The sequence below is a fragment of the Micropterus dolomieu genome, linkage group LG14, assembly GCF_021292245.1.
Source record: "Micropterus dolomieu isolate WLL.071019.BEF.003 ecotype Adirondacks linkage group LG14, ASM2129224v1, whole genome shotgun sequence".
Classification (NCBI taxonomy): Eukaryota; Metazoa; Chordata; class Actinopteri; order Centrarchiformes; family Centrarchidae; genus Micropterus; species Micropterus dolomieu.
Window position 1 is genome coordinate 24786474 of NC_060163.1, and position 22469 is coordinate 24808942.

General features: G+C 42.3%; 2 protein-coding genes across 4 annotated transcripts in view; one reads left to right on the forward strand and one right to left on the reverse strand.

Moving 5' to 3' along the window:
- LOC123982851 (zinc finger protein 502-like) overlaps nt 1-8669 on the forward strand; it is a 441737-nt gene extending 433068 nt beyond the window's left edge. For both annotated transcript variants that reach the window (XM_046068755.1, XM_046068756.1), the window contains exons 4-6: nt 2310-2497; nt 2597-2859; nt 6993-8669. In XM_046068755.1, the coding sequence (XP_045924711.1) occupies nt 2310-2497; nt 2597-2859; nt 6993-8398 (1857 nt within the window). In that variant the 3' untranslated portion in view covers nt 8399-8669. The remainder of the gene's footprint in view (nt 1-2309; nt 2498-2596; nt 2860-6992) is intronic.
- A 3552-nt stretch (nt 8670-12221) lies between these two features.
- The window catches only part of LOC123982843, a 15249-nt gene continuing 5001 nt past the window's right edge, over nt 12222-22469 (reverse strand). The window contains exons 2-10 of one of the 2 annotated variants that reach the window (XM_046068733.1): nt 21872-21973; nt 21431-21776; nt 21033-21315; nt 20678-20911; nt 17283-17365; nt 15845-16038; nt 15586-15750; nt 15324-15472; nt 12222-15006 (exon numbers count right to left, since the gene is read on the reverse strand). In XM_046068733.1, coding sequence (XP_045924689.1) covers nt 13502-15006; nt 15324-15472; nt 15586-15750; nt 15845-16038; nt 17283-17365; nt 20678-20911; nt 21033-21315; nt 21431-21776; nt 21872-21973 — 3061 coding nt within the window. In that variant the 3' untranslated portion in view covers nt 12222-13501. The remainder of the gene's footprint in view (nt 15007-15323; nt 15473-15585; nt 15751-15844; nt 16039-17282; nt 17366-20677; nt 20912-21032; nt 21316-21430; nt 21777-21871; nt 21974-22469) is intronic. The other variant, XM_046068734.1, reaches the window with a different exon arrangement.

The window sequence follows — 22469 nt, forward strand, 5'->3', positions numbered from 1 at the left end:
GTTCCTGTACACTATGACAGCTACCTGGTTATGGCGTTCCATGTACGCACTTCCTGCCTGCATCTTACACCCTGCTGTTATGTGCTGTACTGTCTCAGAGGCCTCCTTGCACAGTCTACACCTGGGGTCCTGCCTGGTGTGGTAGACCCCAGCCTCTATTGATCTTGTACTGAGTGCCTGTTCTTGTGCCGCCATGATTAGTGCTTCTGTGCTGTCCTTCAGTCCAGCCTTTTCCAGCCACTGGTAGGATTTCTTGATATCAGCCACTTCTTCTATTTGTCTGTGCTACATTCCGTGCAGCGGCTTGTCCCTCCATGAAGTTTCTTCGTCTTCCTTGTCCTCACCCTCGGGTTTCTGCTGCCTGAGGTATTCACTAAGGGTACATCTTCCTGATGTACTCCTGGATCTTCGTTGTTTCATCCTGGACAGTGGTCTTGACACTCACTAGCCCTCGGGCCTCCCTCGCTACACTTGGTGTACACTTTCAGGGTGCTGGATTTGGGGTGAAACCCTCCATTCATTGTGAGGAGCTTTCTTGTCTTTATGTCAGTGGCCTCTATCTCCTGCTTTGGCCAGTTTATTATACCAGCGGGGTATCTGATGACTGGCAGGGCGTATGTGTTGATGGCTCGGATCTTGTTTTTCCCATTCAGCTGACTTTTCACGACCTCCTTCACTCTCTGTTGGTATTTGGCTGTAGCGGACTTCCTTGCTGGTTCCTCATGGTTTCCGTTAGCCTGCGGCACCCCTTAAAGTATTTGTAGCTGTCCTGAACATCTGCATTGTGGCCTTCTGGTAGTTCAACCCCCTTGGTTCTGATCATTTTCCCTCTTTTTGATACCATGTGACCACACTTGTCCAGTCCAAACGACTACCAGGATCTACAGCAGTGACATTGGAATGTCGTTGCTGTAGATCCTGGTAGTGTCTCGCTCATTTCTGGCATACAGCTTGATGTCATCCATGTAGAGGAGGTGACTGATTGTTCCACTTTGGAACTGGTATCCGTTACCAGTCTTTGTGATGATCTGGCTAAGGGGGTGCCAGGCCTATGCAGAAGAGCAGTGGGGATAGTGCATCACCTTGGTATATGCTGCGCTTGATAGTGACTTGTGCAGTTGGCTTAGAGTTGGCTTCCAGACTTGTTTTCCACAGCCCATTGAGTTCTTGATGAAGGCTATTAGTGTCTTGTTGATCTTTTAAATTTCCAAGCATTCCAGTATCCATGTATGTGGCATTGAGTCGTAGGCTTTCTTGTAGTAGTTGCCTGGTCTTGCAGTCTCGAGTGACTGCTCTATCAACCAGTAGCTGGTGCTTGGCACCCCTGGTATTACTGCCCTTTCCCTTTTGGGCCCTGTCCATGTATTGAGCCATGTGCCTACTCATCTTAGCCGCTACGATGCCTGACAGGAGCTTCCATGTTGTGCAGAGGCAGGTAATTGGCCGGTAGTTGGATGGGATTGTTGACTTCTGGGGATCCTTCATGATCAGGACTGTCAGTCCTTGGGTTACCCATTCTGGTTGGGTCCCGTTTGCGGATGTTAGAACACTGAGCTAGGAGTTGTTTTTTTTGTCAGTGTTGATGATGGGTTTCGAAGCATCCATATATCCCACAGTCTCTGCATTAACCCCTCTCACCAAAATTGCTAGTATAGTAGCATCAGATCCATATTTTCTGCTCTAGTCCATGAATGTCTTGTTCCAGTAGCCCATTTGTCATCAGGTTGCCCTGGTGGTAGGCAAGTAGCATTAAGGACCTTGCCTAAGGGTCCACCTGGATACCCCGCCCTGACTGTTTTCTCACATAAAGAGGATCCATATGAGGATTTGCAAGTACAGTGCAGGTGGCTCAGCCTGAGAGAGAGAGAGAGGGAGGGGAGAGGGAGAGTTGTGGGACTAGCCATTTCCTTTGAGCTAACTATTAATAATAACATTTTTAATTTTAAATTAAATTGACAAAGGAAAGTTTTCAAATCAGGTTTTTTTTTGTTTGTTTTTTTGTGAAAAAATCCACAAAACAATAATTGTTGTAATTATTACACTATTAGCCTACACCACCAGTACATTTTTCCTGTTGCACTCATAGTGTTTGTAGATAATTGTTTGTGTGGTATTGTTGAAGCAGGTTGTTTTTGTCTATTTTTGTGATCTAGATAAAGATCAGATCACATTTTATTACCAATTTATACGTAAAGCCAGGTAATAAATGGCTTACATACTTTTTCTTGCAATTGTATATTTTTCATCTTCGTCTGTTTTTTCATTTCCATATGATGGATCATTTAATAGTGCTGTTCTGTTTTTCAAAGGCACTGTGGCTTGGCATCACTCAACATGTTTGTGACACTTCCACCTGGACTAATGGAAGGTGTCAACATGGGTACCTGAAAGAAAGAAAGGCGTGGATCCAGAAAGACTCCAGGTGCCACAAAGCTTTAGTGGACATTGTTCTCAGTAAGCGTTGGCTGAAGGATGTGCATAAATACCTGCGCTTCAGGTAAAGTGTATACATGTTTCACACAGATGTACATTATGACTATTTGTGGTTTTTTTTTGTTAAATTATATAAATGTTTTATTTGTTTTTTTTAAATCAGATCAACTGCAGACCTAGAGGCATTTCAGAATCATGTATTGATGTATGTCAGCAAGCGCTTCACCTTCAGTCCCCCAGTTTATGAGGCAAAAGTTCTGCTTTCTGCTCTGGACTATAACTTCCACCGAAGAAGGCTGAACAAAAAAAACAGCAGAAGATACAACTTATATGCCCTGAAATCTGAAAAAATCATCTCCGAGCTGCAAGCAAGGATTCTAAAGAGGAGAATCACAAGTGGAGAGGGGATGCCTAGAAGGAAGACAGGTATGACTTTGTTGTCACATTTTTGTAAATATTTGATTATATCTTTTCATGTGATGACACTGAAGAAATGACACTTTGCTACAATGTAAAGTAGTGAGTGTGCAGCTTGTATAACAGTGTAAATTTGCTTTCCCCTCAAAATAACACATCACACAGCCATTAATGTCTAAACCACTGGCAACAAAAGTGAGTACATCCCCAAGTGAAAATGTCATATTGGCCATTTTCCTTCCCCGGTGTCATGTGACTCAGGTGTGGTAAATTTGGTGTTACTGCTCTCACACTTCCTCATACTGGTTACTGGAAGTTTAACATGGCGCCTCATGGTAAAGAACTCTGTGAGGATCTGAAAAAAGAATGGTTGCTCTACATCAAGATGGCCGAGGCTATAAGAAGATTGCCAAGACCCTGAAACTGAGCAGGGACGCCTCACTAAAGAAGCTGATGGTAAAGGTGATGGACTGACCAACCATGTCTCCAGACCTAAGCCCTATTGAGCATCTGTGGGGCATCCTCAAACGGAAAGTGGAGGAGCGCAAGGTCTCTAACATCCACCAGCTCCGTGATGTCGTCATGGAGGAGTAGAAGATCCATCAATCTTTATTTATATAGCACTTTTCATACAAATACATGTAACATAAAGAGCTTCACACTACAGACTCATTTAAAAACAATAGGTTAAAAACTACAGTAATGTAATAGTACCACCCCATATAATGCCCATAAGCCCAACCCTGCAACCACAAATAAGAACCTGGAAAAATCAGAAGATCAAGCCCAAACATCAATCCCCGCCACCCCCGAAACACTAAAGCCCCAGGACCCCTGAACAAAAAGCACTAGAAAAGTAGCCCATCAACAATAAAATTATAATAAATAAATAACGTTTAAACTAAATCAAATAATTACAGCTCAGTTAAAAGCTTGGTTAAATAGGTATGTGTTTAATTTGCCTTTAAACAGGTCAAAAGACGTGCAGCAGCTTTTTGAAGCAGCTGCAGTTTAGAGATTTTATTTTTAGGAAGACCAGAAAGCAGAGTGTTAAAGTAATCAATCCTGGATTGTCTCTGTATTTGCTTGAGAGAGAAAGGGTCGTACTCTAGCAATGTTCTTGAGATGATAAAAAGCAGTCTTAGAAATATTTCTAATATGACTCAAAACTGAGATCTCAGTCAAAGATAAGTCCCAGTTTTTTTCACCTTATCTCAGGGATTTAGTGCCAGCATTCGCAGTTTAATTTTGAGTTTCTCTGTCTGAGATTCCGAACCAATGACCAATACTTCTGTTTTGTTCTAATTGAGCTGCAGAAAATGTTCTGCCATCTATGACTGTATGTTTGGAAAACTGTTAAAAAGGGTATTTTAGAGCTGGGTGTCATCGGCATAACTGTGAAACTTGATGCCGTGGCTCCTGATGACGTCTGCAAGCGGCAGCATGTACAGATTAAAAAGGGTAGGGCCTAAAATTAAGCCCTGGATGATCAGAACCAATTAAAAACAGTACCTGAGAGGCCAATCAGATTGTGCAGTCTGTTTAAAATAATTGAGTGATCTACTGTATCAAAAGCTGCACTTTGATCAAGTAGCATTAATATTGATGGTTTCTTCATATCCACGTTCCATTTAAGATCATTAACAATTCTTACTAATGCTGTCTCAGTACTGTGATTAGTTCGAAAACCAGACTGGTATTTATCATAAATATTGTGGGAGTTAATAAAATTACTCAGTTGATTTAAAAACAACTTTCTCTAAAATTTTACTTTTGGAATGGCAGACTGGATTACGGTCTGTAGTTATTGAGTACTGTAGCATCTAAATTCTTCTTCTTCAGAAAGGGCTTCATCATAACAGTTTTAAAGGCAGTAGGGAAAACGCCCATCTGTAGGGAATGGTTCACGATGGTCCGTAGAAAAGGTAGTAAAAAGTCATAATGGGTCCGATTTACTAACATCCCGAATAAAGAGTACTAAATTACCTGTGCATTCTAAAAAATTGCACGTGCAATTTTAATACCTGTTATGGGTGATTTACTCAGAATTATTGCGTAGATGACAACACAATGGAGGTGGGAGTATTTAAATGAGGGTTTTGCTAAGTAATATATGAATGGATAAACTGGACTTGAAGGACAAGAAACTTCTATACATCTTATTGGTAGCAAGTAAAAAGGCTCTAACGAGGAGATGGCTCAAACCAGAACCACCAACAACTGAGGACTGGATAAACATTGTGCAAGAGATCTACACAATGGAGAAGCTGTCCTTTTCACTCAAAGTGCAGAGGGACACTTTCTGTAGGATATGGTCCAAGTGGACGGAATATGTTATGCCTGTTAGATCAGATTTTTTGTAAACACTGCTGCGTCTTAATAATTGTGCACAGATTGAAAGTTTAAATGAATAACATAAATAATATTGAAGTAATTTGGTTACCCCGCCACCCACACCTGAGTTCTGATGTTCCTGTAATAAAGTTAAAAATGGTAAAGCAACGTGATGTACTTCATATGTCAACATGCTTTCTCAATAAAAGTTAAAGTTAAATGAGGGTTTTACCTGTTTTAATGGTTTCCGCCATGGAGAGTCAGGAGGGAAAGCAGCCACTGAGTAAAACCCTTCGTTTGTTTCGTTCAGTGCATCCCGATTATGTGGAAATCGTATGTACCTGCCCATCCTGCCTGAGATTGCACCAAGTACTTAGGACAAAACGCCTGGGAAAAACTGCTTTGGGAAACGGCAGCAGAAACAGATACAGTGTGCTGGAATGACCCAGACGGCAGGAAATGCCAGCAGATCGTGCTTCATCCAGCCAGAGGGAACAATCACCGACCGTCCGCACTGTGCCTGGTCGCTCCGCGATTTCCTGTCCCTGTACGCCCCAACGGCCCATTCCTTCTTCGATACCTAGAATGGGTTGTGTTGCTATTACCACCGGCACGCTGTGAACAGTTGGTGAATTTTACATGTGATCCATGCACTACTGCAGCTGGGGGTTCTCCGCAGCGCCACGCTACTTTCTAAATTCTTCCATCTCAAGGAGAAAAGAAGCCAGGTCGAAACAAAATTTGCTTTATTGGAATGAATGTTAATGCAACAAGCAACAATCAAACGTATTAAATATAGAGGCTGTTGCACTCAAGTGAAATAGCGTTTAGGCTTGGTAGATCACGTTGTGTGTAGTAAATAAATGTATTTGCATGTGACGTCCCAAATTGCATATTCATAAAGGCAAAAGTACTAAATTAACAACAGGTGCTATCTTTCGCTTTTGAAAGATGTCATTCTGTGTGCACACTATTAGTGGATCAGCTAATTTGCTGGTGATATCAAGTTGGCACACGTTTTTTCTTACGCAAACCTTTAGTAAATCAGGCCCAATGTGTTTTTAAAAAGAGAAGAGGGGATAGGATCTAACCGGCAAGTTTTTGGTTTCAGTAGAGTAACAATTTTACAAAGCATGTCAGCGTCAACCAGGTCAAAACTATGCATATAATGTTTCCCCAGATGTAAATATAGGATCCACTTTATTAAAATGTACCCGCTGATGTAGTGATATATTTGATCTAATTGTGTCTGTTTTACTTCTGAAGTGGAGTGCAAAGTCTTCACATTTGGAGTTTGTTGACATGCTGTTAGATTTTGTTAAAACTGGGTTAATTAAGCGATCAATTGTTGAGAAGAGGACTTTAGGGTTGTTTTGGTTGTCTGCAATGACTTTGGAGAAGTGTGGAAGAGGACTCCAGTGGCAACCTGTGAAGTTCTGGTGACCTCCAGCCCCAAGAGGGTTAAGGCAGTGCTGGAATATAATGGTGGCTACATAAAATATTGACACTTCGGGCCCAATTTGGACATTTTCACTTAGGGGTGTACTCAGTTTTGTTTCCAGCAGTTTAGAGATTAATACATTTATAGCTGTGTGATGTGTTATTTTGAGGGGACAGCAAATTTACACTGTTATACAACTTGTACACTCACTACTTTACATTGTAGCAAAGTGTCATTTCTTCAGTGTTGTCATATGAAAAGATATAATCAAATGTTTACAAAAATGTGAGGGGTGTATTAACTGGTTTGATGCACTGTATTAGTTTCCTAGAAAATGGCTGCCAACAATTTTTGCTGTGTGTTTCAGTGTTGCCTGCAGATGTCCAGAAGCTGTTGGTGATTAAAGAAGAGGTTCCCACTGAGTGGAGCCCCAGTCTGGACCAGGAGGACCCAGAGCCCCTACAGATAAAAGAAGAACAGGAGGAACTCTGGACCAGTCAGGAGGGAGAGCAGCTTACTGGACTGGAGGAGGCTGATATCACCAGTTTCCCATTCACTGCTGTTACTGTGAAGAGTGAAGATGAGGAAGAGAAACCTCTGTCTCCACAGCTTCATCAAAGCCAAACTGAGGACAACAGAGAGGCAGAGCCTTCAGCCAGAAGCTCAGCTACGCAGATAAAAACAGAAACTGATGGAGGATCAGAACCTGCTGGGAACCTTGATCCAGATAGTCATTTACAACCAGATACTGATGAAAAAGCTTCAAACACTGAAGTCAGTGATAATGACTGGCAAGAACCTTTGTCAGATTCTGAAGCTGAAACTGAAGACAGTGACAATGGTTGGAAGGAGACCAGAGCACCTGAGTCAGGTGTAAATGCTCTGAAATATAAGGAAGCTCCTGTAAGTGATGCAGGATGTAATGCTGGGAAAGAATCATTTAGTTGCCCTGAATGTGGTAAACAATATCACTATAAGGGGTCTCTTCAGAAACACATTATGTGTCATTCAGGAAAAAGGTCCTCCAACCGTGTGGATAATAAGAAATGTTTCAGAGTGAAGGAAAATGTAGATTCACAGATGAGAGGCCCCACAGGAGAGAAAAAATTTGGCTGTGATGTTTGTGGTAAGAAATTTAAAGAACAGGGGAATCTCAAGACACACATGAGATGCCACACTGGAGAGAAGCCATTTGGCTGTGATCTTTGTGGTAAACGCTTTAACCAGCACATACAACTTAAGAAACACACAAGAGTCCACACAGGAGAGAAACCATTTGGCTGTGATCTTTGTGGGAAGAAATTTTCCGTACAGGTAAATCTTAAGACACACATGAGACTCCACACAGGAGAGAAACCATTTGGCTGTGATGTTTGTAGTAAAAGATTTAACCAGCAGATACATCTTAAGGAACACATGAGAGTTCATTCAGGAGAGAAACCATGTGGCTGTGATGTTTGTGGTAAGAAATTTAGAGAACAGTGGAATCTTAAGACACACATGAGAGTCCACACAGGGGAGAAACCATTTGGTTGTGATGTTTGTGGTAAAAGATTTAACCAGCAGATACAGCTTAAGCGACACATTAGAGTTCATTCAGGAGAGAGACCATTTGGCTGTGATATTTGTGGTAAGAAATTTACAGTACAGGTAAATCTTAAGACACACATGAGACTCCACACAGGAGAGAAACCATTTGGCTGTGACGTGTGTGGTAAAAGATTTAACCAGCTGATACATCTTAAGACACACGTGATAGTCCACACAGGATAGAAATTATTTACCAAGCCCATTGGTAAGAACCACAGCAGTTGTGCAGCAGCAGTGTTTTGTTGTATTTTGTTTTTGTCTTTCTCTTGTATTTATTTTAAAATATGTATAAAGAAGTATTGTGGTTAAAATGCTGCCTACTGAAGCTATCTATGTTTAGAAGTTCAAAGAAAGTTTTCTATGGAGTTAATTTTGTTTCATTATTATTTGTATTACAGATGAGTGTTCCGTGTGCAAGTGTGTAATCTGTAAAAATAAAACACTTTCCACAAAATTAAGATTTGTAAACTCAAAAAAATCAACTCCAAAAAAAACAGATCTGCAAATACACAAACTCCACAAATAAAAGAAATATCTATATTTTTTTATATATATATATATACAAAATTTACAAATAAACATAATTTGTGATCCTAACGTTTACAACTTTCAAATAGGCATTTGAGAGTCCAGTTTTAAATGATAAATTATTTAAAAAAGCATTTGCAATTTGTTGATCTGAGTTCTACACAAGTTTTGAAACAAACTTTCCGCTGGTAGAGTGAAAATAGACTCGTTTCACTTGGACTCATTCGAAGAACATGGGACGTCGCCTTCTGATGACATCATTTGCTAGCTTGTTGCTGTCTCTAAGGTCAGCTGCTCTGTATAAACAACATGAATGCAGACCGAAATTCAACTGTGGTGTTCTGTCGGGAGAGGCAGTGATTTAAACCAGCGGTGAGTAATAGTATGAATTATACATGTCATTTGTTGAGCTGTGAGGAGAGGGAAAGTCCGCTAGCCACAAGGCTAATTGAAGTAGTGTGAAATGCCATTGGCTTTAGCTAATAATGGTGTAAAGCTAAAAACAAACCCTTGACTATTGAGCTGAATGTTAAATGTTCATGTCATGAGCCATGTTTGAGCCATGATTAACGCTGCAGGTGTGCTTATTTTTAAAATTACATAAATATATTTTTGTTCAATCAGATCAGCTAGATGAATTCCAGAATCAAAGTAAGTACACCCCTCACATTTTCGATCAAAAAGCAGGAGGCCTGTGACGAGAATGAACAACAATGAAGGCAAGGCCTCTCCTGAGGTCGAGCGGGTGGCCGGCGATGAAGGCAAAGACCTTCAGGGGGTAGAGCAGGACTGAAAGCCAGCAGGGAACCAGTAGAACAGGGAACCAGAGGCGACTGGACAGACAACTGGGCAGCTGGGCTTGCTACCGGCAACTGGACAGTAGAACTGGAGGCTGATGACTGTACAACTGGACTGAGAGCCACCAACAGTGCAGCAAGGCTGGAGACAGGCGTTTGGGTATGTGGACTGGAGGTCAAGAGCTGGACTGTTAACTGGTGACGGTGCTGTTGGGCTAGAAGCCAGTTGAGCCAGGGGAACTGGAGACAGCAGTGACTCCAGAGCTGGAGTCTGCTGTAGCCCAGGGGAAACCAGAGCTAGCTGCTTTTCAGAGTCCAAGGGTAGGAGCAGTTAAGCAACAGCAGTTATAGTCAGGGAGTTTCTGAGGCAGGAAGCTCAGGGGTGTCAGGGGTCTGTTGTGGCTCAGCAAGGTCTGGAGGCTGCTGTTGCCTGGTAGAGACAGGGACTTGCTGCGGCTTGACAGCATGATGTGGGGACAGCAGCAGCTGAACAGCTTAGTAGGAGCCAGTCAGGCCACTGACAGAGAATCAGGAGCAGGTGCCAGTTGGACCACCGACGGAGAGTCAGGAACAGGCTTCGATCAGATCAACAACGGCCTCTCCGGAGGTGGTTCAGACGGGGAACCCAGGGGAAGACTAGCCTTCATGCTGGTAAGCCTTACTTTAGCTGTCTGTGCCATTTCTGACTCCCTGGCTTTCATGGAAAAGAAAGCCAGGAGAGTCATAGTCCCAGTGTCCTTAGCCTGCTATGAATCCCCTTTCCCAGGGGAGGCAGGCAGAAGATCAGGCAGGTGGCTAGCTGCCAGGGCGCTAGCTGCACAGGAAACAGGTGGGTGGCTGCCGCTGGAGCGCAAGCAGGTATGACACTAAGACATGAATTAGTACATGACAGGGGATGGTGAAAACAGTACTAGACCAAACATAAAATCATCAAAAATTATACAAGGCAAAACAATAGAAACACAAAACATGGAACCAAAAAAAACAAAATAAAACCTGAAAACCCCAAACCAAAGTAAAGTAGTGAGTGTACAGCTTGTATAACAGTGTAAATTTGCTGTCCCCTCAAAATAACATCACACACATTAATGTTTAAACCATAGACTGTATATAAGAAATGGACGTAGTCCATCGTGATGTCACCTGTTGGTCTGTGGACTGCCGTTTTGAAGCCTCGAGTTTGGTCGTTAGGGCGCTGCCATGTCGAGTTTTTGCAACCAGGAAGTGCCCGGAAGTGACGATACGGCGGAGCTAACGGCCGTGTGCGGAGCTAGCTAGCTTGCTTAGCTAGGTGCAACTGTAACTCATGTTAACTGTAATTTTAACCGGGCTGATAAGTTTGTCTTGCGAACAGTCTTAAAACTAAATGTACTGACCAGGGAAAGTGAACAGCCAAGTCCTAATAAGCTTTTTCAGCGGTGCTGGTTAAATTTACACAGTGCCGAGGGTGAGGGGGGTTCAGCCCGTCAGTGCTCAAAACTCAAACTTGCAACATCTGTGGCATTGTGCTGTGTGATGGAACTGTACATTTTCTAGTGGCCTTTTATTGTGGCCAGCCTAAGGCCTTTTATTGTGGCCAGCCTAAGGCACACCTGTGCAATACCCATGCTGTCTGATCAGCATCTTGATATGCCACACCTGTGAGGTGGATGAATTATCTCGGCAAAAGAAGTGCTCACTACCACTGATTTTGACAATTTGTGGACAGAGAAATAGGCCTTTTGTGTACATAAAGAAAGTCTTAGATCTTTCAGTTCAGCTCGTGTTGCGTTTAGAATTTGGTTCAGTATATTTCAGCATTGAATATTTCATCTAATAAAGTGTTGTTCTTGTGAACCCAATATTGTGAATAGTGCATGTGAGCTAAGTGTATCATCACACCCCTAATCTGAACCCGTCCCCACCACTTTAACACAAAGTGACTTGATTCATTTTGTTATCAGAGTACAACCACACCCCGAAAAGCTATTGTGTATTAAATATGAATGTATTATAATAAAATGTTTTATTGAATTGAGGTAATTTCGTAAATAATTTTCTCTGCCTTAAAATTCATACAGATTTCAATTATACGGCAGTGAAGTTGGCATTAAATTTCATCCTAGGTGGTATTAAACATGACTTAAAAAGACTTAAATTTAACTTTGAGAATCCTGGGGGTACCCTGGTTAAGGCAGTGCTGGAAAAGAATTCACTTAGTGGGGTACTTACTTTTGTTGCCAGCAGTTTAGAGATTAATGGCTGTGTGATGTTATTTTGAGGGGACAGCAAATTTACACTGTTATACAAGCTGTACACTCACTACATTAAATTGTAGCAAAGTGTCATTTCTTCAGTGTTTCTTCAACATCACATGAAAAGATATAATCAAATATATACTAAATTTGTGAGGGGTGTACTCACTCTTCTGAGATACTGTATTACTTTACTTATTACTGGGTATTAAGACAATTATCAAAAAAGTTACATTAGCAGTTTATTGGCTCTGGCAATTAAGTACTGTCTCCACTTTCCCTATAATAACAATCATCCATTTCCTGGAACCTTCCTGGAGTTTAAAGTTACATATTGATTAATTTCTAGGAAATTTTACAAAAATATGAGACCTGCAAAATAAAGTGTTACCAAAGTGTCAGTAACAAACCAAGAAATAATCACAAACCCACATTGATAAAATCACTTTCTGTTTATATAGATTTTAAAAAGATACAAAATCAGAAGTCAAGTCCACTATAAAGGTCTCCTCTTCCATCTATTACACTGCAATGCAATCCAGAACTTTAGATGACTGGATCTTTATTTCCTCCATCACAATACCACAAAGATCAGAAGATGTTTGGAAAACATTTGTTACCTTCCCTCTCCTTTACAAACAACTTTGATAAAGAGAACATTTGGAATAACTTTGTGTCAATGACTTGTCTACATAGGTGGCTTCATTCGAGAGTAAGCAGCATTTTAACCAAAATCCTTTCTTTATACATATTTGGAGGTGTCAGTCTGTGTACGGACAAAACTCTGCTGCAAAGTGGTCTGTCCCGCCTCTTTCTGTATCCCTCCCCCCTGTAAGTGTGTGCTCTGTTGACTTTCTCCATCAGCAGTATATTTTATAAAATCGCCAAGAAGACACAGAACTCGTGTGCTGGATTGTTCCAACTGCAATTCAGTTTACAGCAGCAGGTGCGCCGCATGTGGAGGAGGCTTGTTAATGACGTAGGCTATGAAAACAAAACCAACCTGGTAGCTAACAAATGACATCTGCACTGGTGTGTTCACTGTGGCTTTTAGTGGTCCGTGCTTGTAAAATATCCAGCGTGTCATTGTAGCGTAATAAGCTGCGTTAAATATATTGGAAATAGCAGCCAGCGTGCAGTGGTGTGTTTACGCTAAACACTGGGTCCTGAGTTGTTGTTTTAAGTTTTCATCAGTCAGGAGGTTTTTACACAGAGCCAAAGTCTGTCTCCTCCTCTCCAAAACAAGCGTAACAGCTGATTACAGCAGGTAATTAAGCTCGTTAAACATCACATTCTTCTGACACTCAGGCAACACAGACGTGAGTCCTGCAGCTCTTGTCGGCTGGAAATGTTTTAATAACCTTCCAAACTGTCGCAATTTCATTTTTGTGTTGCTTTCTCTGTGCTGGAGTTATTTTAAGAACTTTATGGCTTTATCCAGTTTGTTTTGCTACTATTAAATGTGCTAAAACAGACTTTATCGTGTGTCTCTTCATTATACTCCCCCACAAAAAAGCTTTAATGGTCAAGCAAGCCTGTAGTTTTTCATTATATTACAGTCAAATCTGATGTTCATTAATAAATGTTGCTCATGGATCATGGTTACAAATAATAATGCCTGTGCATCGCTTTATCCCTGGTACTTTTGGTCGAAAAGCGCCTATAGATAACAACTGTTTTTCTGCAGAACGCTAAAATAGGTCACCAAATATACCTGGGTGCCCCACCTAACTAAAGTCTATGTGTGGGAAATGCTGCCCAATATGTCTCTTAAGATGTGGACGCAGTTTAAATCTCATCCCACAAACATCACAGCCAAATCGTTTCTCTCCTGTGTGCACTCTCATGTGTCTATTGAAATTTCCCTGATCTGCAAAGCTCTTCCCACAAACATCACAGACAAATGGTTTCTCTCCTGTGTGGACGCTCCTGTGTCTCTTAAGATGTGCTTGCTGGTTAAATCTATTTCCACAAACATCACAGACAAATGGTTTCTCTCCAGGGTGGACGCTCATGTGTCTCTTGAGAGTTAACTGTTTTGTAAATCTCCCCCCACAAATATCACAGCCAAATAGTTTCTCCCCTGTGTGGATGCTCTTGTGTTTCCTAAGAGTTAACTTTTTTGTAAATCTTTCCCCACAAACGTCACAACCAAATGGTTTCTCTCCTGTGTGGACTCTCATGTGTTGCTTGAGATTTCCCTGATCTGTAAATCTCTTCCCACAAACATCACAGCCAAATGGTTTCTCTCCTGTGTGCACTCTCGTGTGTCTAATAAGATGTGGATGCTGGTTAAATCTTTTACCACAAACATCACAGCCAAATGGTTTCTCCCCTGTGTGGACTCTCATGTGTCTGTTCAGAGCTCCCTGGACTGTAAATCTTTTACCACAAACATCACAGCCAAATGGTTTCTCTCCTGTGTGCACTCTCGTGTGTCTAATAAGATGTGGATGCTGGTTAAATGTTTTACCACAAACATCACAGCCAAATCGTTTCTCTCCTGTGTGGACTCTCATCTGTGAATCTACATTTTCCTTCATTCTGAAACATTTCTTATTAACCAGACGGTTGGAGGACCTTTTTTCTGAATGACACACCATGTGTCTCTGAAGAGACCCCTTATAGTGATATTGTTTATCACATTCAAAGCAGCTAAAGGATTCTTTCCCAGCATTACATCCTGCATCACTTACAGGAGCTTCCTTATATTTCAGAGCATTTACACCTGACTCAGGTGCTCTGGTCTTCTTCCAACCATTGTCACTGTCTTCACTTTCAGCTTCAGAATCTGACAAAGGTTCTTGCCAGTCATTTTCACTGACTTCAGTGTCTGAAGCTTTTTCATCAGTATCTGGTTGTAAATGACTATCTGGATCAAGGTTCCCAGCAGGTTCTGATCCTCCATCAGTTTCTCTTTTCATCTGTGTAGCTGAGCTGCTGGCTGAAGGCTCTGTCTCTCTGTTGTCCTCAGTTTGGCTTTGATGAAGCTGTGAAGACAGAGATTTCTCTTCCTCATCTTCACTCTTCACAGTAACAGCAGTGAATGGGAACCTGGTGATATCAGCCTCCTCCAGTCCATTAAGCTGCTCTCCCTCCTGACTGGTCCAGAGTTCCTCCTGTTCTTCTTTTATGTGCAGGGGCTCTGGGTCCTCCTGGTCCAGACTGAGGCTCCACTCAGAGGGAACCTCTTCTTTAATCACCAACAGCTGCTGGATATCTGCAGGCAACACTGAAACACACAGCAACATTTTTGGCAACCATTTTCCACGGAACAAATAAAAAAAATAGAAATGTAAAACAAACTTATCTATAATGTGAAAAATGGAGTTCCCTAAACAAATATTAGCACACCATCAATGGCAAGTAGTGAGGTAGACTTCAAAAGTGTTTTACAGAATTTTGCTTCAACAAGTTTTCCAGATTAAATGACCAACTGCGTTGATTTTAAATGGCCCTCCAGAACGACATGTGCTGTCTGATCAGATGACGACAGCAGGATGAAGTCGAGTCATCATCAACTTCAGGCCTGGAAGAAAATAGTCTTACCTGACTTCTTTCGAGGCATCCCCACTCCACTTGTGATTCTCCTCTTTACAATCCTTGCTTGCAGCTCAGAGATATATGAGTAGTTTTTTTCAGATTTCAGGGCGTATAACCTGTGTCTTCTGCTGTTTTTCTTGTGCAGCCTTCTGAAACTGTAATTACACAAATTTTAACCATTCAACATCAGTTAGCTACAGATCCATGATGTACTTTCATACAAAACATTGATTGTAAATGGGAAAACGAATATTAGTGTAAAACGTACATCTCTTTGCCTTCTGCTGTTTTCATTGTTGGTCGGTTCTGGTGGAAGTTATAGTCCAGAGCAGAAAGCAGAACTTTTGACTCATAAAGTGGGGGACTGAAGGTGGATCGCTTGCTGACATACATCAGTATCTGATTCTGGAATGCCTCTTGGTCTGCAGCTGATCTGATTGAAAATATATATAAATATATATTTATAAAAAATATAAAATAAGCACAAACAGTCAGTATTTACATCTGTGTGAAACATGTAACTTTACCTGAAGCGCAGGTATTTATGCACATCCTTCATCCAACACTTATTGAGAACGATGTCCACTAAAGCTTTGTGGCACCTGGAGTCTTTCTGGAGCAACGCCTTTCCAGGTGTTTCGTCCAGGTGCCCATGTTGACACCTTCCATTAGTTGAGGTATGACTGTCACATACATGGTGAATGATGTCAACCCAAGGTGCCTGCGAAAATACACAAAACAGCACTATAAAAAAAATTTTCTTAACAAAATGAATGAACTTACTAGGAGACACACACACACACTATATATATATATATATATACACACACATACAAAAAATTCTAATGTCACACAAAGTCTTTTTAAATTGTATTTTTCACATTGTGATCTGAATGAAGTAAAGGTATGGAAAGAGTTAGCAGTGGAGTATAATAAGTCTGTTATGTTCTTAATGGAATCTCAACCCCCTTTTTATATATATATATATATATATATATATATATATATATATATATACACACATACATACATACATACATACATACATATATACACACACACACACACACACACACACATATATGATGTGCTTCTAAAGAACTGCTTGGTTATATTAGCTTTTATACACCATCAAAAACGGTTTGTGTCTTTAAGCCAGATGAGGAGGACAACCTGTCTTTTTTTTTGCTGCCTTCAGGAGCAAAACAAAAACATACATAATAAAGTGGGACATGGATATTTAAGCATATTCATGGAGGGCTGAGTGTAAAAACACATTAATCCCAACAAAAGATAACACCAGATGATTTCAATGATTAGCACACCTTTAGCCAGAGAGGAGGGGGCAAGCAGAGAAATCAACTTTTGTTGTCTTTGATTGGAATGAAAAGGTACGTACTATCAGCCAGCAATGGCACATAGTTAAATACCCATGATGTCATTTTTAAAATAAAAAACCTGTCCTGCCCAGCAGCCTGGTATAGAGTATGATGAGCTGGATACCATATTGTGCCAGACAGATTTTACTTTAACAAGAGAGTATTAATATACTCCTTTGTCTGTTTTATTATTTATTTAATTAATTATCTATTGATTTGTCACCGGGCCGGACAGGGGGGCAGACATGGGGATAGGGGGGCACAAACATCGCACAAACAGACAGCACAGAGAGAGGACAACACCTGGAAGAGAAGGGGGATGGAAGGTTGGGACAACAAGGAATAGCAGAGGGAAACACCAATTGCGGAAAGCAACGAAACCTGCAATAGAACGGGGAGGGGGGCTTGGGGAGGAGAAAAACAACAACAAACAAATACAAACAAACAAACAATAAAAATAATAATAATAAAAGACAATCAACAGCTGACATAGTAAGACAACTAAGAGAGAAATGAAAACACTCTGATGTCACTTTATGATGAATACATACTTTAGACAATAACATAAGCCACTTATTCAACTTACAGCAGCTATTTGTTTGACCAGGTTCTTGGCACCATGCCACGTGTGATGAATTCCAAAATCCTTGTATCTGCCTTCATCTGGGTCTGTGAAGTGGGGAAGCATTTAATTTTACTACAATATATCAATTATAGCCCAACCAATTTATCAGCCAGCCATGTTTATCAGTAGGAGCGCTAATGTTAATGAGCACTTAAACTATAGCGTTTAACGTATTGTAAATATACAATGCCTATAAAATGTATTCACCCCCCTTGGATGTTTCACCCTTTTGTTTCTTTTATACATGAAATCATGATCAATATAATTTGGCTTTTTTGACAAGAAAAAAAGAAAAAATCTTTAATATCAAAGTGAAAACAGATTTTTACAAACTAATGTTAATTAATAAAAAATAAATAAGGTAAAGAAGATGACTGCATTAATATTCACTCCCTTCAGGTCAGTATTTAGTAAATGCACCTTTGGCTACAATTACAGCACGGAGTCTGTGTGGATGTATGTATCAGGTTGGCACATCTGGACACTGCAATTTTTCTCCCTTCTTCCTTGCAAAACAGCTCAAGCTCTGTCAGGTTGGCTTGGGGATCGGACGTGAAGTCCAGGCAGAAATTATTAAACCAGAGGGGACAAGTAAATAAACGTGAGCTGCCAAACAAAGTTATCTAGCTCCTCTTTCAAATGTCAAATTTAAGTGCGAAATCTCAAAGTTACAGGTCGTTACGCCTGTTCTCTCTCACTCTCTCTGCATTTACAGATGTCTAAAAATGTTGCACCTTCTAGCAGCAAATATTTATTGATAGGCAAGTGTTTACATGTTCCGTTAAGACTGTAATCTAAGGCTTATTTTTCATAATACATTCAGGAAAAGGCTTTACAGCCCACATACAGAACTTTAGGTTACAGAGGTAACCCCAGTTCTCTGATAACATGAGTCCCTCTGAGTAGTCCTCAGAAGCCCAATACCAATACGCCAGTCCCACTGGCTGGCAGTTGTGACGACTGCATCAGGAGGAGGGACGTACTCTCCTTATAAAAGGGATGATGCAGTGTCATAAGCTCAAAATAAGCTCTTCCTTGCTTCACAACCTCGCAAAAGGTATGAGGTGAAGACCAACTGGCCGCCAAGCATATATCTTGGATAGACACACCTCTAAACAGGGCCCAGGATGTAGAGTGAGCACGCAGACCAACCTGGGCTGCCTCCTCCTGAGATAGGCTTGCCAGTACCTAAACCGCTTAGCAGATGCTAGGGCCAACAAAAGAGCTGTCTTAAGCGGGAGCACATTCAGATCAACTTGATCCAAAGGCTCAAAGGGGGGTTGAGACAGCGCATCCAAAACAGTCGACAAGTCCCACGACAGGGCGAGCTGTTTGGACACTGGTCGAGACGGCAAGGCGCCCTTCATAAAACGGCTGACAAGGGGATGTTGCCCCACAGCCTTACCACCAAAACCCACATGACATGCCGCAATAGCAGCTAAGTGCACCTTAACTGTTGAAAAGGCTTTGCCCTTATCCAGTAAGCCCAGTAGAAAACTGAGAATCACTGGCACCGAGCACTGGAAAGGCACTTCCTGTGACTTCAAACAGCAGTACTCAAACACATGCCATTTGGCACCATATAGTGACCTGGTAGAAGAAGCCCTAGCATTCTGAATGGTTGTGATGACATTCTATCCAGGTTCAACCTTTCACGGGCCAAACCTAGAACATCAACCGCTCCGGGTGAGGATGAAATATCTCCCCCCATGCCTGTGAAAGGAGGTCCCTGCGTAGAGTGAAAGGCCATGGTTGGCGGTACAGGAGCCAATGAGGGGTTATCAGGATGAGTGACAATCCCTGCTCCTGCACTCTGGCCAGTGTGGGCGGAATCAGGGCCAGAGGCGGAAATGCATAGAGCAGAACCGCGGCCACTCGTGTGTCAGCGCGTCCATCCCATTGGTGCATCCCGATCCCTCAGGGAGAACATGGGACACTTAGTGTTCTCCCTCGAGGCTTACAAATCTATGCGAAACGAAGTTGGGGAGACCACACTCCATTCACAAACCTGCCCTCGTGGGTGGCACCCCACTCCTGCAGCGATGCATCTGTCCTTCCTGGCCATGACGGGTCCCACTGGAACCCCATGTCAGAAATCTGGGGAGTTTCCACGGAAGAAGTGCCACCACACAGTCTAACATGACAATGCCCACGGTGCGAGCGGTCCAGGCTGAGGGACGCCACCCAGCGTTGAAAAGCGTCCCAGGGGGACGGCCACTTTTGCTAATGCCATCAGAGCCAGCAGCCGAAGGCAAATCCTGAAGGTCAACAACTTCCCCCTGCGAAAGAGGGCCAGGCACACAGAAAGTGCTTCCTCCCTCCCCGCTGACAGGTTGGCTCTGAAGGAGACCGAGTCCAGGGTCAGACCGATGAAAGAGACTCTCTGACTGGGAATGAGCATGCTCTTCTCCAGATTCACCCTGAACCATATGTCCTCGAGGTGACGCAAAAGCAACAAAATGAGTGCGCACAAAATGTAGCAGGGCAGTGTGCATCAGCATTTTGAACTTGTATGACCTGAAGTGCCTGTTTAGGGCCTGTAGGTCGAGGATTGGGCAGAGCCCTGCCCTCCCTTCTTTGGCACGAGAAAATACCTTGAGTAGAAGCCGCATTGGCTCTGCCTTGATGCACTGGAGGTAACTTTATGATTTGAGACACAAGAGTGCTTGTCAGACATACACTTTTGCATGGTAGCAACAGCAGTGCCAAACACCCCGTTAGGGTCCACACCCTCATCCAGGATGTCACGCTTTTGCTTGTCAGACAGGTCGGAGAGGTTAAGCCAACGAGCTCGCTCTTGGGCAATCATGGTGGACATAGCCCTCCCTGCTGACTGGACAGCGTACTTGGTGATGTGGAGGCAGTGGTCAGTAATAACACAGATTTCCTCCCACAACCAGTCATCTGTTCCTGCAGTTCAGCCTGGGCTAAGGTACTTGGTGTTACTGTTTGGCAACAAGCTAACAAAGTAGCTACTGTTAGCTGTATGGAGGCAGCAGACTTCTCACTGAAAACCCCGCATTTCTGCCTATACACCAGCCAGTAGGGCTGGCGTATTGGTATTGGGCTTCTGAGGACTAAACAGAGGGATGTACCCCGCAGTGAGATACCGAGCGAATGGTTGAAAGAGAACTGCTTTCAATATCGGCCCCTTCTATTGTAGTATATTGTAGTGTAGTTACAGAAAAGGGGTCTGCTATCCAAATCATTTTCTAAATCAAAATATCGGCTAATAAATCGTTTTTTTTTTCACTTTAATAAGGACATCGGCCCTCAGAGATCCATATTGGTTGGGCTCTAATTTTAATAACCTTTTCAACACAAGTATTCGTACATTATATCAGATGACAACTTACTCATAAGGGCTGTGATCTGGGCATTAGCACCTGTGCACATCTCCACTTGCTTTATCTCTGATGTAAGCTTGTCCATAGTCTCGATAAAACCCTCCTTCTCCAAGACGACAGAGTTGCAGGATGTCTGCTGCTTGTTGATGGTGGCTACATGAATGATCTCCTTGGTGTCATTCTCCATGTTGGCGTAGCTGCAGTAATGTGCACAATGGCCTGGAGAGTCATTTCTGCCATCCGCTGAAAAAAAAGTAATATAAATAAAAAATAAAAAATAAAATATGAGTTAGCTGCTTACATACAGTCACACTGCCTAATGTCTTCAATACCTGCATAACATGGTAAAGTTTCAGCTACGCACCTAGGACCACAACATCTTTCCCCTGAAGGCCACTGAGGGCCTCAGTCCTCCTCTCTTCCCAGAAGGTCTTCCCTGTGTCCACACAGTAAGCGTCCTGAATGGACACGAAGGTGTTCTTCTTCACCATCCCCATGTTCATGAACTTGAACAAGAGGGCGACCTTCGCATTGTCGTTGCCAGACAACAAAATGTTGGTGGACAAGAGAAAATCTCCAGCTTGCGTCCCACACTTCATTACAGGCTGGGAATTCCACCTCCACAAGCTGTGTCCATTGGGACAGATCTGAAAGTCCAAGAAAAGGCAGGATTGCATTTGGCATGTACAGCACTGGCTTTCACTACAAATGTGTTTTAATGGGAATTTACAGTTATGATACGCTGCGACTGTCAGGACTTACCCATTCGACACTCGTTGCTGTGCCCTTGGAAGTGATGTTGATCTCAAAGGGGGCAACACAGTCACACACCACACCAGTCTTTAAACGGCCTGTACATTTTTTCACAGGCAGGATCAGAAATGTAGCCAGCTGTCTCAAGCAGTCCTCGTATACTATTGAAGCTCTGGCACCAACGATGTCATCTTCACAAAGGACATGCTGTGGGGATGGGAAAACAGGGTCCTGATCACAGGGAGAAGCCTCATCAGGAGGGTCTTCACGTGCAGGCTGGTCATGCGCTGCCTTGCCCGTTCCAATAACTGGAAGTCGATCGATCGATGGTGCTTTCTTTAATGCTCCACCCATTCTGTTGAGGCACAACATGAAGGCATATGTATAAAGATTTGAATAAAAGCTGGCATCACAGAACAATAGCAGAGTAAAGATTGACCGATAACACACCGTATACAAGTGGGTGGAAGATCCTCTTCATCAGAGCTGTCATCTTTATCTCCATCATCTTTTTCATGAAAGGAAGAAGAGCCTTCATCTGTCCAATCAATTCTGTAAAAGAAGGACATATTCAGAAAAAAACCCGTCTATTCAATTCAATTCAGTTTTATTTATATAGCGCCAAATCACAACAACAGTTATCTCACAGCGCTTTTCATAAAAGAGCAGGTCTAGACCGTACTCTATGATGATATTTACAGAAGCCCAACAGTTCCCACCAAGAGCAAGCACTAGGCGACAGAGGCAAGGAAAAACTTCCTTTTAAGAGGCAGAAACCTCGAGCAGAACCATGGCTCAGGGTGGGCGGCCATCTGCCTCGACCGGTTGGGGTGAAGGGGAGAGAGAGAGAGAGAGAGAGAAAAAGAGAGAGAGAGAGAGAAAAAGAGAGGGATGTAAGGAGAGAGAGAGGGGAGGGAGGCAGCCTACACAATATACACACAGAGGTACAGACAGTGAAGGTAATGTTGCTATAGACTAAATGAAAAATGGTACAGATATTTATAATAGTGTTAATGGTAACCATCGTAATGTTAATGATTATAATAAC